Raw genomic sequence first — 15246 nt, 5'->3', positions numbered from 1 at the left:
TGGTGAAAAATACATTTTTGTTAACATATTTCAAAATATATTTCAGTACATATATTTTTTATATATTATAAAGTTTTGTATAATTTGAAATATATTTAAAATTATCTTTAAAAATATATTTTTTGTCGTAATGGCTATGCTAGAAATGTAAAGTCTGACATTAATGACAAAAAAAGGCATTTAAAATAGGGGCACATTTTTATTTGTACTGTAGTAAAGATTCAAGGCCTAAGTAGGCAGCATCTGTCTCCTTGGAAACCGTCATGTGCTGATCATAGCTCCTCCCCCTTTAGTGACGCACGCTCCTCTCTCGAGCGGACTGCATTGAACACACACTGGATTCAATGAATAGTGCAGTATACAAACTTTACTTTAACAACAACACTGGAGGAGCAAAATACTTTTCATTGCTGCTGACAGGTCAGGTAAGAGTTTAAAAAATAGTTTTCAGTATTTCACTTAGTAAAAACGACACTTTTATTTAAGAGACTGTAGATGCTTAAATAGTTTGAATTTCTTAATTTACACTTTCACTGTAATACAAATTAATATAAATTGCACTTAAATTCCTTAAAAAATGAGAATTCAATATTCTCCTGTTCAATAATGGCTCTCTGCATACAAAAATATCAATGCAAAGTTTTATTGATGCAACGTCATGTCAACCATGTATAAGTTCAATTGAACAAAACATTGTGTAGTTGGCTAATGGTTTAAAATAATAATGCTTGAAACCCCCTCCCCGAAGCCTCAACAAGTTTAACTTCTGATCAAACAGGAAATTTCACCACAGAAACCTCTTCCTCTCCCCCCTTGACATTGAGTGGTGTGGTGGGACATCACAGCCGGTCTGGTTAATGATGATGTCAACAGTGATGACTAAGGTTTGGAAGATGTACAGGTACGCTGACTTTGTCTTTCCGATAACTTTTGAGTTACTATTTCACTACATTATAGAGGTCAGTTGGAGTAGTTCATTTAGAGAAGTTTAATAAAAAGGAACTGAATATTAAGTAACTTCAACATGACATGAAAATGTTTTATGAAACTTCCTTTCCATCATCAATATTTTATTTCTAATACATTAAAATTATTTTTAGTGTAGATATTTGAGACAAACAGTTTAAACAAATTCAAACATTAAGTGTTACATACAAAGAAGGTGTGACTAAATGCACAGCATACATACAATATACAGTACATACAGTATGTATACATAAGCAAGGTGCCATTGTTAATGCTGCATTTTTTGCTTCCAGTGATTATTAACATAGCACTTTTTCTGTTTCTTTCAGCAGGTGTCCAATGCAGGAAACCCCAATAAGGAATTATGTCTCTTGAATTATTCTGTGGTATTGCTGTCGGATTAAGTTTTGTATCCCGACTCATTCAGAAGTCACTGTGAGTTGTACGAGGTGAACAGTCAGAATCATGTCAGAGTTTGGACACGTTGGAGCCACACAGGTCATCAGTAGTAACTCAGATGAGGATGAACCTCAGCCGATTAGAAGTGAGGAGAATAATTCGGATCGCGGACACAAAGCTATGATGGACAAGATAGAGGAGTTTTTTAAGATCTGTGACAACGAGGGAAAAGGCTTCATCACACGCACTGATATGAGGGTAAAGGAAGCTCGATTCAGAAATAAGTCTTATAAAATATAAGTCTTATATATATCTATAAAGTCTTTATTAGCATAAATGGTACAAACAACTTTTCAACTCTTTCTTTGTTATTTGTATGCTTAGTTTTTTAAGGTTACAACTAAGATAGGGGGGTCTATCTGAGATTTGTCCCACCCTTAAAATATAATTAAAACCATGCTCTGTATAATAAATAATATAATAATATGTACATACAATAATTTTGCAAGTAGTAGAACAATATAATGGGCCAAAAAAGGGGTTTTACGTTTTTTTTAACATTTTTGAATTTTCACCATTTTGCGCTGGCATGTTTTTACCCACCACCCCATTTCCTCTCACTCACCAGGGCTGCGTTCAGCCCCGACAAAACGTTGCACAACATTTATTAAACTGAAACGGTGATGCATTGAACACCCTGTTGTGATGACGCAAGAGTTGCAACTACGGTAGCTGAGAGGCCATTCTTTGTGTTCTTTTTTAAATGTTTCTGAAGCCTGATGAAATCGTTATAAATGTGTGTTTAATACTGTAAAATACCCTCGATGTTACAGCCACTGACCTTGCCGTCCAGAATTATTCTTATTCTTCTTTTTCTTCTTGTAACGTTACGGTTGCTGCCGTCCTGGCTGAAAGACAACATCCAACTTGAACTCTCTTTACTATCGCGTGGTTTTATACATCTTGCCGCTGATTGGGCGGACATTTCTGACACACCCACCAAACAAAAGAAAACGCTTCTAAAACCTGTTGCATTCCGTTGCACACCGTTTCCAGGAAACATGTCGTTCAACCCGGAAACCGTAGCAAAACGTTGCGCACCGGTGTGAGATTGAACGTGCCCCAGGTTACTCCCTAAACCTGGGGTGGTACTCTGTGTTCAGGCCCATTTCCGAGCTCAGAGCCCTCTCCCCGGACAGCACGCCAAATACGTTTACAAATTTAATCTATCCAATTTATTTGTAAGTGTGAACTCGTGAATATAAGAGGCTGTTTACACTTGGCATTAAAATGCGTTTTCGTCGATCGGATCACAAGTGGACGACGTTAATGCCAGGTGTAAACGGTAAACTACATTCAGAGGTAGTCAAAACCACTTTCGATCGGATCGCTTTGGTGTTGCGGAACGCAATGTGGTTGAATGCGTTCGAACAGCCACATGCGACCGCCTTCTCTCCGCCCATTTATCTAATCTGAGGTATTAAACACTAATTTTACGTCTTTTTTGACTTCTGCCGTGAACATACGGTGAACAGCGCTATTTTTAGCCTTTCATTGATAAAACTACTGCGGGGTGTTCTCCGTAGTTTCGTTTTGAAAGCGTGAAAGTTGCGCGATCCTATTTCATCAATTGCGCTGAAAATTCAGAGAAAGCTCCAACAAATAAACGTACAAAACTCTGTGCAGCATGTATACTTGCTAAACAAGCAGTGGACTCCGACATAATATTAGTTTGCGTCCATATAAACTCATAATTACTCCCGCTCGCGTTTGAATGACAGCAGAGAGACTCGCCCACCGTCTCACAGACCACCCCCTCACAGTATTCAGGACAGATGCGGTCGAAAGTGGACAAAAGAGACGGATTTAAATACCAGGTGTAAACGTAATGTGTCTCTCTCGTCCACTTGTGATCCGATCGATGAAAACACATCTTAAAACCAAGTGTAAACAGCCCCTAAGTTTTGAAAGGAAGGGGTGAGCTGTGGACTGAGGCCCTGTCCCAAATGGCGCACTTAATGTGGACTTTCGGTCTCGTGGCCTTGAATTGCGCATGCTCGCTCAGTCTACGAGTCCGTAGGGTGTCCCATCTGTCATTTTTACACTTCTAAGGGGCTGATCACACCAAAAGCGTTTGTGGCAGTTGTAGGCGCCTTTTTTGAATGATATTCTATGGGCAGGGAGTGTTTGCGCGCTGTTTATGTGTGCCGAGCTTCTTGCGGTTTTTGCCGTCAGCCGCAGCATGCGCTTTTGAAAGAGCGCTGAAAGCGGAGAAGCGCCCGACGTCATTCGCGTCTTTCCATTGTCCAAAAGAAAGAGGGGAGAGGCGGGGCTTACGTTGTGTTAAGGGAAGTTTACAGTTGCTTTGAAGAACCGGACTCCACTCGCTCACTCTCTCCTGCGTGTTTGTGCACCTCTCACCCTCAAACAAGGTCAGAGCAAGCGTCCTCTTTTTAAAGTTTCTGCTAATATGACAGTTAACAGCAAAAGAGAGCTCACGCTTCAATATTTGATTGACAAGACAGGTGACTCGGTGGTTGCTTAGCAATATAATTGCACCTTGCGTTTCCAAGTGTTTAAAGCGCGTTTGGTGTGATTAGCCCCTAAGTGTGCTCATCAGCGCCCCCTTTGCCCCTTGATGCGGTATTTGGTGAAGCCTGCATTGCAGCAGGCTCCGCGTACTTTACCAACCTAGAAGTCCTTGCGAAAGATCAGACGACGGAAGGGAGGAGTTCACACTGACGGACAAATTATCTTTCTATCTCCGGCTTGACGCTCGAGTCTGTCCCAAAATACGACTCCGGTGCAACCACATGGACACGCATCAAGGGTCCCTAAAGTTGGCACTACATGATGTCATCAAAGTGTGGACTCTGAGAAGGACCACAAGTCCGGAGTGTGCCATTTGGGACAGGGCCTGAGTCGTTGGTTGCAATTCACAATCTCACCGATAGATGCCTCTAAAAATCAGTGGACCATTAAGTTAAAATTGCATTGTATTTTGGTGGCTTAATCGTAAACGACGAAAAATTTTAATAAATAGGGCTAAATGGTTTTGAAAAATAATGTTTTGGTAAGTTTAGTCAGTTTTCTCATAAACCAGAGAGTACAAGTACAATTTTAGTGGTATTATTTGTTTCCCCTTCAAAAATTGCTCTTCAGGATTTTTATGTTTAGTGTTTCCTTAACTGTTACTGTAGATGAAATTTACTCCCATTTCTGTTCTTATTAACTACATTTTAAGTATATTTGTGATTAATTACATTTCGATTTCACCCAGCAAAACATCTTATCATCTACATAGTATTAACAAGTCCATATTGTTTCTATTTTAGAGGTTACACACAGAATTGCCGCTAACTGCTGATGAGCTTGAGAACGTCTTTGACTCGCTAGATCTTGACAAAAACGGCTCCCTCAGCGTGGGAGAGTTTTCCTCTGGATTCAGTAAGTTTATAATGTCATATAATATCGTATAGACCTTAAAAGTAAAAAAAAAGTATTTTTTCACTAGTTTTCACATGACATTTATTGGTACAATTTATATCACAATATTTCTAAGGTGTATCTGTATCCGTTCTCCAGGTAGATTTCTTCATAGACGGAGGATCTCTATAACGGAGGATTTATTTCTCACACCGTCTAAAAATGTCCCAGAAGATCTTCATGAGAGCCAATGGGATGAGTGTTTTTCAGAAAATGAAGATGAGGAAGAGAGGCATTTCAGCATGTTGATTGAGAGCTTGGGTGCCAGCAATGTCTTTGAGGAGTCTGTATCAATGTTTTGCTGTTGATCTGAAAATTAATGTTATAAACCAAAATAGTTCAGTAGTTTTTATATTTCTATTTGTATTTCAGCCCGAATGAGGTGCGCAGTCTGTGGACTCAGCTCAGGAAAGATGAACCTCACCTCTTGTCTAACTTTGAAGAGTTTCTGGCCCGTGTCACACATCAAATCAAAGATGCACAACAAGATAGGAAACAGATGGAGAGCGCCCTCAAGAGGTGACGTGTTGGTACATCGTACGTTAATATGAATTTGGAGCATTTGTTGTATGTACTGTAGCAGCATGTTATGTTTCCCTTGTTTAATCCACTATTTTTTCTACTTTCTCACACTTATATTTGTAAATATTTCCAAAGTGATCGATTCCTTTAAGTGGACTTCCATCGCCAGAGCGGCCACGTTGAGCGTTACATTGTCCTCTAATCATAGTAATAGCAGTGCTGAATCTTGTTATATCCAATATCTTTGGTAATCCCTGCTTCCACAGTTTAGCTGGCTTATTGTAATTCTCTACAGAATGCTAATCTATACTTAGCTTAGCTTAGGAGTTAACTTAAAGTTTATGCATAGTTTTAGGTATTAAAGAATACATCGGAGACATAAAATTATTTTTTTTGCAACACTGGACATTAAATAGTATTTTTTCTCGTGATTAATGTTCTCAAAAGTACTATATAATATACCTTTAAAACATGACCCTTATGACCAGTGTTGGGGGTAACGCATAACAAGTAACGCGCATTACGTAATATTACTTTTCTGAAGTAATTAGTAAAGTAACGCAGTACTTTATAAATGTACACATTCATATTTGAGTTACTTTTCAGTTTTAATTCAATTAATTCCATAAAAAAAAAATAATGTACTGAATTAAACTGAACATATTAACGCAACATTACGCAATCTGTACGCCTGAGCGGGAACAGTTTGAGTCAGAAACGGAGATGGCAGGCCAGAGCTTGACATATGCAAGGCCTGAAAGAGATCAAACCTCAGTCAAGTAAGACAAAAAAGACGCAAAAATAACTTAAAAGTAACGTAAGCATTAATTTACATTAAAAAAATAACTAACGCACTTAGTTACTTTTTTGGTGAGTAACTTCATATTGTAATGCATTACTTTTAAAGGTGCAGTGTGTAATTTTTAGAAAGATCTCTTGACAAAAATGCAAAATAATTGACAAAACTATATTATCAGGGGTGTATAAAGACCTTTTATAATGAACCCTTATGTTTTTATTACTTTAGAATGAGACATTTTTATCTACATATCGAGGGTCCCCTATCATGGAAGTCGCCATTTTTTGCCGCCATGTTTCTACAGAAGCCCTTAACGGACAAACTTTTTTACGAAGCTATCTCCGAAGATGACATGTTTGTCTGGTGGCAGCTACCGTAGCTTCTCTATGCACTTTAAATGCGATGGGTGAACAGTTAACTGAGCCATTGGTTGCAATTCTCACCCTCACCACTAAATGCCACTAAAATTTACACACTGCACCTTTAAAAGTAACTTTCCCCAACACTTCTTATGACTGGTTTTGTGGTCCAGTATGTGGTATGATATTACATGAAGGTTTATTTGGGGTATAGTTTTATATTTTCTGTGTATGTTTATGGTCACAATCTTTGATGTAAAGTGCAAATTTTTTCATTTTTTTATACTAATGTCCTGTTGTTGTTGTTGTTGTGGTTCTTGTGCAGAAACGCAGCCACACATGACAGTGAGATCCGTAGATTGTATGAGGAAATGGAACAAGAGATCACTAAAGAAAAAGATCGAGCAATACTGAAGGTAAATGACACTTTTAAACAATTTGCCACTTTGTTCTCCAAGTTCCTTTTTTACAACCTGCAGTGGCATTTTCCAGTCCAGTTGTTTTAAACAAAGATAACAATACAGGTACTTCCTATTTAGGATGCACAAGAAAAGTGATCTGCTTTCTTCTGTAGGACACAAAAGCCAAAATCAGATGACAGGGGCTCAGTCACTATTCAGTTTCATTGCATGTCTGTAAAGTAAATGGTGACAGAGGTCATCAGTCTCTAACATTCTGCTTAAAATTTTGTACAGAACGTTTGCAACAACACAAAAGATGAGTAACTTATTTGGCCGAACTGTCTCTATAGGGGTGTTACGGTATACTTTATTGTCATAGGAAGAAATTTTGCATTTAAAAAACGTCTAATAACCTTCCAAACACAGCCCAAACATCTAGGCTACAGTAGAACAAGGCAAAATTTGGACTGTTAGTAAAAATTAAATAGACGTCTAACCATAGCCCAAAAATAAATGAAATGAAATAAATAAATAAATGAAACCAAACAGCTTGAAATCACTGTTGACTTTGCTTACATGATGAAAGATTAAACATCGCACAAGTTATCTCAAAAACCACATGTAACCAAAAGTTTATTTTAGCTTGAAGTGGGTTACTCATAGCTGGACTATCGGGCCTATAGTTAACCTAGGCATTAACCTAACCTTATCTTGGGCTCAAATATAAAACCACTGCATCACATAAAACAACACAACAACAATACCATTAAAATAGAAATTTGTTCTATTAGTTTTTGTTTAGTAGCTTAATTGTAGAAAGAATGAATGAATTCTTAAAGGGATTGTTCACCCCAAAATGAAAATTTGTCATGTATGTAGAGTAGTTTAACTCTTTCCCCGCCATTGACGAGTTATCTCGTCAATTAAGAGAAAACATTTTCATAAAAAACGTGTTCCTGATAAATTTTTATGCTAATCTGTAATACCGCGATTATCCACTATGGCGCACCTAACCAATTAATGAAAAACTGAAGCCAAAATGTTATTTACTAATTTTAAACTCTGTGTATGTTTTGATAATAGTTTTGAATCTGATCTCTAACAAAATTCCATCACAAAAATGCAATTATTTAAAAAAATATTTTTAAGAAATCTACCCATATTTAAGTTCATAAGCAGAGAAAAAAATATAGATGAAACGTTTTTTCCCATTTGGTTTGTTTGTTTATTTTTTGTTTGAAAGTAGAGGATCTGTTCATCTGGCATTTTAGTGAAACTTTTGTGAATATCACCAAAAATGCTTGCAGGCAACTTTTCAAAAAATGTCTGGCAGTGAATGAGTTAAAGTTTGTTATGATGGACTAGCATCTCAATTCTCTCTCTTCCAGGACTCTGAAAGTCTGCAGATGCGCAGCCATGACCTCCAGCAGCAGCTTCGCAATAAAGAACAAGATCTGGAGCAACTTTTCCAGAAACAGAGGAGGGTAAGTGATCAAAAAGGTATCATTGTGCAAAATTTTATATTAGTTTCTTCATGAAGTTTCAAAAATTAAGAAAACCTTAAAGGGATAGTTCACAGAATGAACTTTTTCGTGAAATACTCACCCCCATGTCGTTCCACATCAGTAGACATTTATCTTTGGAAAACACAATTAAAGAAATTTTTGTGCTTTCTGACCCCCCGATTGACAGCAATGCAACCTTCACGTTCAAAGCCTGAAAGGCAGTGAAGACATTGTTAAAATTTGACAAATTGACGTGAATTGACAGGGTCTGCCACATTGGTAAAGGCATGAGCACCCCATGAACACATACAAGTAAATGGGTAGGTGCAGTGTCTCTGATTAAAGCACATTAATGTATCACAGCAATGGATCAAAGTGCTTTTGACCCAATCTAGGCATTAATTATGTCTATGTGCTTATTGTACGCATACATTCACGACACATGTGAATTCTCTACCAACTAAGCTACAGGAACAAGATGTTAGGTAGACATCAGTAATTCCAAACATCATTGGCCACCACACATACTATTAAGCTAATATCATAGACTGTAAAAAAGTTGAAATATGATGACTGTGAAGTCACCCGTAGGTTTGTGAAGAGCATTTTTGGAAACCAAAGTTAGCAGAGCCTGCCGTCGCCATCTTGGCCAACGAAGCAGGAGCTGAGGTGTCTGATCTGACCACGCCTGCCTAGCTCAATAGTAGTAAGCAATTCACCTGTCACTGAAGTGGCCATTCCCTTTATTATGCAGCCATTTATTATGCTTTAATTGTGCACAAATGAAGTGAATAAATTGTGCTATTCTCGCGTAGTTGGACGCTTGAACATTTTAAGTTAACTTGCTTCATTTGCGCGTGAAATTCACATCATTCGCACAGACTTTAGCTAGCTTGTAGTCTCAATATGTATATACAGTATATACTGCTTAAATTAAGTAAAGACCATTGTCTGACCTCCTCACTCACTTTCTTCCAAGCAAGAACCTTTTTATTCCTGTTTCTATAAAATGATGAAGATGTGTCGTACAGCTCCTGTTGTCCACATACAGCGACGATGATTTTGTCCTCCATTGTTGTTTCGTATTTCTGCTTCTGCTCGTAATTCCGTCACTACTAGAGCAAGCTCCTGACTGGTTAATGTGATTTTTCAACTTGCGCAATTCGCGCAAATTACGCCTTACTGGGGGTTCACACCAGTCGCGAGTTTAACGATTTTCACAAGTAGATTACATACAAAGTCAATGCAAAGATGCGATCAGACGCGTCCTCGTGTGGGGCGATGCGAATGATGTGATATGGGTGGCGCGTTTGTAGCGTAACACTTGCCATTTGCGTCTTCACACAAAATATTCAACTCGAGCGAAAAATTCACATGACATGAAGTTAAATCCTGCGAGTAATCTAGAGTGAGTAACACAATGTCCTGCGTTTGGTGTGTATGTAGCATTACGCCTGTTGAAAGACTAAAACACCCAATTCACGCAAATCGCACCACAGGATGTCTGTCGTGTCTTTGCATTGACTTTACATATAAATCACTCTTGCTTAACGCTTTATATGTCTGGTATGAACGTACCTTGGCTTAATATAATTTAAACGGATGAGTTACAAAAAAATTCACCCCCACACAGTTGTCATGAAGGGCAAAATTAGCTATATGAAAACACTTTTGTACCAGGCTGTAAACATATTATTTCTGCTGTAAAGTAGGCATTTTAATATAGGGGGTCTATGGCATTGACTCCCTTCTGAAGCCTGTCTCTAGTGGCCAGTCGATGAATTGCAGTTTATGTCACTTCCGTGTTGGCTTCACGAGAAGATTCTCCCTTGGTTAATATTTACTGGTAACTGAAGAGAAAATGTGCTTTCGTGTAACTCGCATCTTTGTTTTTTCTTTTATTTCAGTTGGAGCGGCAATGTCTCGAGCTTCACAGCGAGCACCAGGAGAGCCGGCTGGAAAACGTCAAACTAAAATTGACCAATGAGGAGCTGTCTCAGGAGCTCGCGCACACCTGCCAGGAGCTGATTTTGGCTCAGGAGCAGCTGGGGGTTTTGCAGAAACAGGCATCTCGACTACAGAAGGAGAGAGAGATGTCAGTCTATACATGTGGGTCTTGTTGGGTCTCTTGGTTTGGTTTAGACGTAAATGTGTTAAAATGAACAAATGCTTTTCCCTTAACAGGGAGATGTACAGAATTACAGAAGGACTGCAGAGAGAAAAACAAAGTTTGATGAAACAGTTAGATCTACTCAGGTGAGATTTTATAAACAAACAAAAAATATTTAATGTTTCATCATTCTTTATCATCCTCTTATGTCATTTTTACCAACAGAGAAATGAATAAGCATCTTAGAGATGAGCGAGACATTACCTTTCTGGTAAGTTTAACAATGTTTACATACTATATTTATGTTTTCATGCCCTTAACATCATTTTGATTTATGTAAAATGGTTTTGAAATATATTTCTTTATACAGAAACCCAACAATTCAATAAAGAAACCGTCACGGACGCAAAGGCCGAGCTCAACCTCAACAAAATACAAAGAGAGAAAATCATCAGTCAAAAAGTGAGAGATGTTTGCATGCTCATGATAAATATCAGTCAATGTGGTGTAATAAGACGAAAACAGATATTTACTCTTCTCCACCACCGCTTTCAGAGAAGTTGACAAAGAGGAAGTGACTCATCACCCTAACAGGAAGTCCTCCTCTACATTGAACAATCAATGCCCACCCTTTACCACAGGAGATGATGGGAGGGTACCTGGGGACACAGAAAGTGTAAATGTCGGGACCGATGTGGAGGATTCACCCCCGGATGGTTGGCCTCTACGCAGGGTCATTTCCATCGAGGAGGACCACCTGCCCCACCTGCTACAAGGAGACCCCCATCTTCTGCTCCATCAGCTGAGTGAAGAAGAGGAGGAGCAGGGGGGAGAGGATGAAGGTCAGGCCGATCTAAAAATAAGCTCCATGGACCCCTCCAATGGATCCCTGGCTTCTGTTGATTCTCCACCACCAGTGACGGTAAAGAAGCCCTCGAAGAAGAAATGGATCAAGGGAAATATGCCCACTTCAGCCCGAGGTCAACCTGTAGGGAAAGAGACCCTCCAGCAGGTGAATAACTGCTTAACTCTTTCACCGCCAGCGTTTTTAAAAAAAGTTGCCAGCCAGCGCCAGCGTTTTTCATGATTTTCACCAAAGTTTAATGCCTTCCAGAAAATGTTTTTCTTTAAATATATAAACATACAATATACCAAATGAAAGAACAGACCCTCTGCTTTCAAACAAAAAAACCTTTTCATCCTACCTTCAGTAGTTATTTTGCAATCAGCTTTTGAATATGGGTAGGTTTCTGCAAAAACACCACATTTTGAGCAAAAAGCAGAGATAATTCCATTTTTGTGACGGACTTTTCATAGAGATCCCATTCAGAGCGATCTTTAAAACAGACACGGACATGCAGCCGCTTGCCATAGGGCAATACTTCCGGTTTTAAAAAGTTGCGGAAGGGCGCCACCTGGTGGATAATAGCGGTATTGCGGAAAGACGGAAAATCTCGTCATTGGCGGGGAAGCGTTTTCTCTTAATTGACCAGATATCTCGTTAATGGCGGGGGAAGAGTTAAAGGGTCCGTACAGCTGAATACATAATTAACCTTGCTTTTATCCAAACCGACTCACATTCTGATTTACAGTAAGAAAACTGAGAAACGAACCCATAACCTTTGCACTGCTAACACGGTGCTACACCCAGGAACACTTTGGCTGTGTCTGAAAAAGCCCCCTATCATGCACTATTCCCTATATTAGTTCACTAAAATAGTCCACTTGAGTGGGTAAACGAAAGCGAGTGAGTCAATTCGGACAATTCGGAATTACAACAAATGCTTATTTGTTATATTCATAATTAAAACATTCAGGGTTCGAGGCCAAAAACATGAATTTAAAGAGCACCTATTTCATTGCTAAAAACAATGTTATTTTGTGTATTTGGTATAATACAATTTGTTCGGGTAGTTTATGGTTAAAAAACACATTATTTTCCACATACCGCACATTTTTGAAACGCACGGATTGAAAAGCTCTATGTTTCTGATTGGCCAGCTAATCTGTACATTGTCATTGGCCTGAATACCTCTGACGTCAGCCAGAAATGTGACGCTAATTACCATGTTTGAAAAATTGGCTGACAATGCAATGCTAACAGGAGTTAACTTACAGTCTGTGTGTCTGAAGCGGGAGGAATTATGATAATGTCGGTCTTTACTACATCACCAATCCCAGGAAGTAAACTGTTGCCTACAATCCATGTGTTTGTTGTAGTCCAAGAAAAGAGAAATACGTTGAAGACCATAACTCGCATCATTGTTTACTTTGGGGTTTGTACTTTTTGCATTTCGTTAACATGTACTAATACACACTTACACACCAAAGGAAATTTTAAAACATGAATCGGACAATAGGTGCTCTTTAACATAAACAGACCATCCACATTTATATATCAGCTACTATTACAGTGTTCAGGCCCTTATTTCAAATGCAAAGAGGTAAGCCAATCATAACAAAGTTCATTAACATAGAAATACATTAGATGAATGAATGAATACAATAAAATGCAATGCAATACAATACAATTGGTAATTTAAAGCTTAATTTGGACTGTTGTTAAAGCAGAAAACATTTGTTTCCTTCATAACGGTCCTCTTTTTACACATTGGAGTGGTAGTTTCGCATACGTCATGTGTGACCTTTCAACATGCTATGTAATATGTAAGGTCGCGCTGGCTCATCACAAGGCTAGTGCAAGATGAGAAAAAGTGGTTTAAAAGTACATATTTTTTATTTTTGTCAAGAATGACGACCCTTATGGTCTAATGGGGCAAAAAAATCTTAATATTAAGAAAATTGCCTTTAAAGTTGTTCAAATGAAGTTCTTAGCAACACATATAACTAATTATGAAAACATTTTTTATATATTTATGGTAGAAATGTAGAAAATATTTTCACGGAACATGATCTTTATTCTTTACTTAATATCCTGATGCTTTTTGGCTTTAAAAAAAATCAATAATTTTGACCCATACTCTCTAAGAAAAGATGTTTTGTGTTATCCTATTTAACACATTATGTGTTGTTTTAACACATGTGTCATTTCGTGTTAATTTTGAGTTCATATAAATAGAAGGGGCAACACAAGATGTGTTAAAACAACACAAGGTGTGTTGTTCCAAAAATAACACAGAGATGTGTTAAGTTATGGACAACACACTAGATGTGTTGTCCTTAACTAGACACAAGATGTGTTATTTTAACACATTCGTTTTAAGAGTGTACGATGTATAGTTGGCTATTGCTACACATATACCCGTGCAACTTATGACTTATGATTATGTTTTTTGTGGGCCGGGGTCACATTAATTTGAACATGACACTATGTTTATATGTGGCTATAGGGTCATGCAGAAGGTGGATCTGTGGTTCCTCAGCGTCTCTTTAAAGTGATTATGGTGGGAAACTCCAGCGTGGGTAAAACGGCAGTGCTGAGACGTTTCTGTGATGGACACTTTCACTCCGCCACCTCTGCCACTGTGGGTGAGTCATTCATTTCTCTTTAGTTTAGTGTCAGAAGACGTCTTTGTATGTATTTGCATCTAAAAACCCTTGAATGCATTTATTTAGTGACAGTCATTCCGTAAAAAAAGTCATTAAAGATCGTCTAAACCATTGTTTATCAACCAGGGGGCCTCTGCAGATTTAAATCTAATCTATGTCATACTTTTTGGTTTATTCAATTCAACAGATGAATTGCTTATTTTTCTCTTTTATTCTCACGTGCATCTCTCTAAAGCAGAGCACACAACCTTTACCATCTTGAGTCGAACCTTTGCACTTTATTTAAGAGGATTTTCACTGTATTGTTTGTTTGAATGTGTGATAACTAAAGCCCAGTATGCTATAGGATTAAGCCGCATACAGCATCACATGAAAGGGATGTAGAAGTCACACATCCCTGGATTTGAGCTCCAGTACACATTGCACAGCAGATTATGTCAAACTCCATCCCTTCACTTAAAATTCCTTTTAAAACATAAACACAAGCGCAAACCTGAGAATGGTGACTCAACACTCCCCCTTGTGGTCTTAAGACTTTACTACAGTGATGCATTAATCAAAGTGGTTTAAATAGGAAAAAGTGATTGCCAATGCAAAAAAATATGAAGAATAAAACATTTCAACTCTGTTTTGCCGAGCAGGCGTTGACTACAGTGTACGAACATTGAATTTGGGAGACAGTTACGTGGCTCTTCAGTTATGGGACACCGCAGGCCAAGAGAGGTGAGACCCCCTGATCCACATATTTCATTTATATTATAAACTGAACTGTGTTTGAGCATCTTGTATACTTTCTATAAACTCAATCTTGACTTTATCTACCACTTTAAAACCGTAACCATCAAGCGTTTAAATAAAAATGTGCCGTCACACGTCCTGCAGGTACCGCAGCATTACCAAGCAGTTTTTCCGCAAGGCAGATGGGGTGGTGGTCATCTATGACATCACAGCGGTGGGGAGTTTCAAATCTGTGCGCTCCTGGCTGGCAAGCATACAGGAGGCGGTGGGTGACCCCATTCCTGTCATGCTCCTCGGAAACAAATCGGACATGGAAAACGAGAGGGAGGTGCAGACGAAGGACGCAGAGATGCTAGCTCAGGTTTGCATGCACCGTATCTTAAAAAGCGTTTACATCATCATGCACAGACACCCAGTAGCAGAGATGCATGCATGGTGCAAATGTGTTGAA

The 15246-nt window shown here is 38.5% G+C and overlaps 1 protein-coding gene across 4 annotated transcripts in view; it reads left to right on the top strand.

The window, feature by feature from the left end:
• The first annotated feature begins 318 nt into the window (after window positions 1–318).
• Window positions 319–15246, top strand: part of cracr2ab (calcium release activated channel regulator 2Ab) — an 18872-nt gene continuing 3944 nt past the window's right edge. Inside the window, exons 1-16 of one of the 4 annotated variants that reach the window (XM_065285078.2) lie at window positions 319–425; window positions 779–901; window positions 1299–1623; window positions 4701–4812; window positions 4951–5134; window positions 5224–5370; window positions 6857–6947; window positions 8321–8416; window positions 10345–10532; window positions 10622–10693; window positions 10773–10818; window positions 10918–11009; window positions 11103–11559; window positions 13898–14036; window positions 14699–14780; window positions 14940–15156. In XM_065285078.2, the coding sequence (XP_065141150.2) occupies window positions 1432–1623; window positions 4701–4812; window positions 4951–5134; window positions 5224–5370; window positions 6857–6947; window positions 8321–8416; window positions 10345–10532; window positions 10622–10693; window positions 10773–10818; window positions 10918–11009; window positions 11103–11559; window positions 13898–14036; window positions 14699–14780; window positions 14940–15156 (2115 nt within the window). In that variant the 5' untranslated portion in view covers window positions 319–425; window positions 779–901; window positions 1299–1431. Of the gene's footprint in view, window positions 426–778; window positions 902–1295; window positions 1624–4700; window positions 4813–4950; window positions 5135–5223; window positions 5371–6856; window positions 6948–8320; window positions 8417–10344; window positions 10533–10621; window positions 10694–10772; window positions 10819–10917; window positions 11010–11102; window positions 11560–13897; window positions 14037–14698; window positions 14781–14939; window positions 15157–15246 lie in introns of all 4 variants that reach the window. The other 3 variants (XM_073814379.1, XM_065285077.2, XM_073814375.1) reach the window with 3 other exon arrangements.

Source organism: Paramisgurnus dabryanus, chromosome 1 (assembly GCF_030506205.2).
Source record: "Paramisgurnus dabryanus chromosome 1, PD_genome_1.1, whole genome shotgun sequence".
NCBI classification, from domain to species: domain Eukaryota; kingdom Metazoa; phylum Chordata; class Actinopteri; order Cypriniformes; family Cobitidae; genus Paramisgurnus; species Paramisgurnus dabryanus.
Note: the sequence above shows the minus strand (reverse complement) of the source record. Positions and strands in the feature narration are given on the sequence as shown.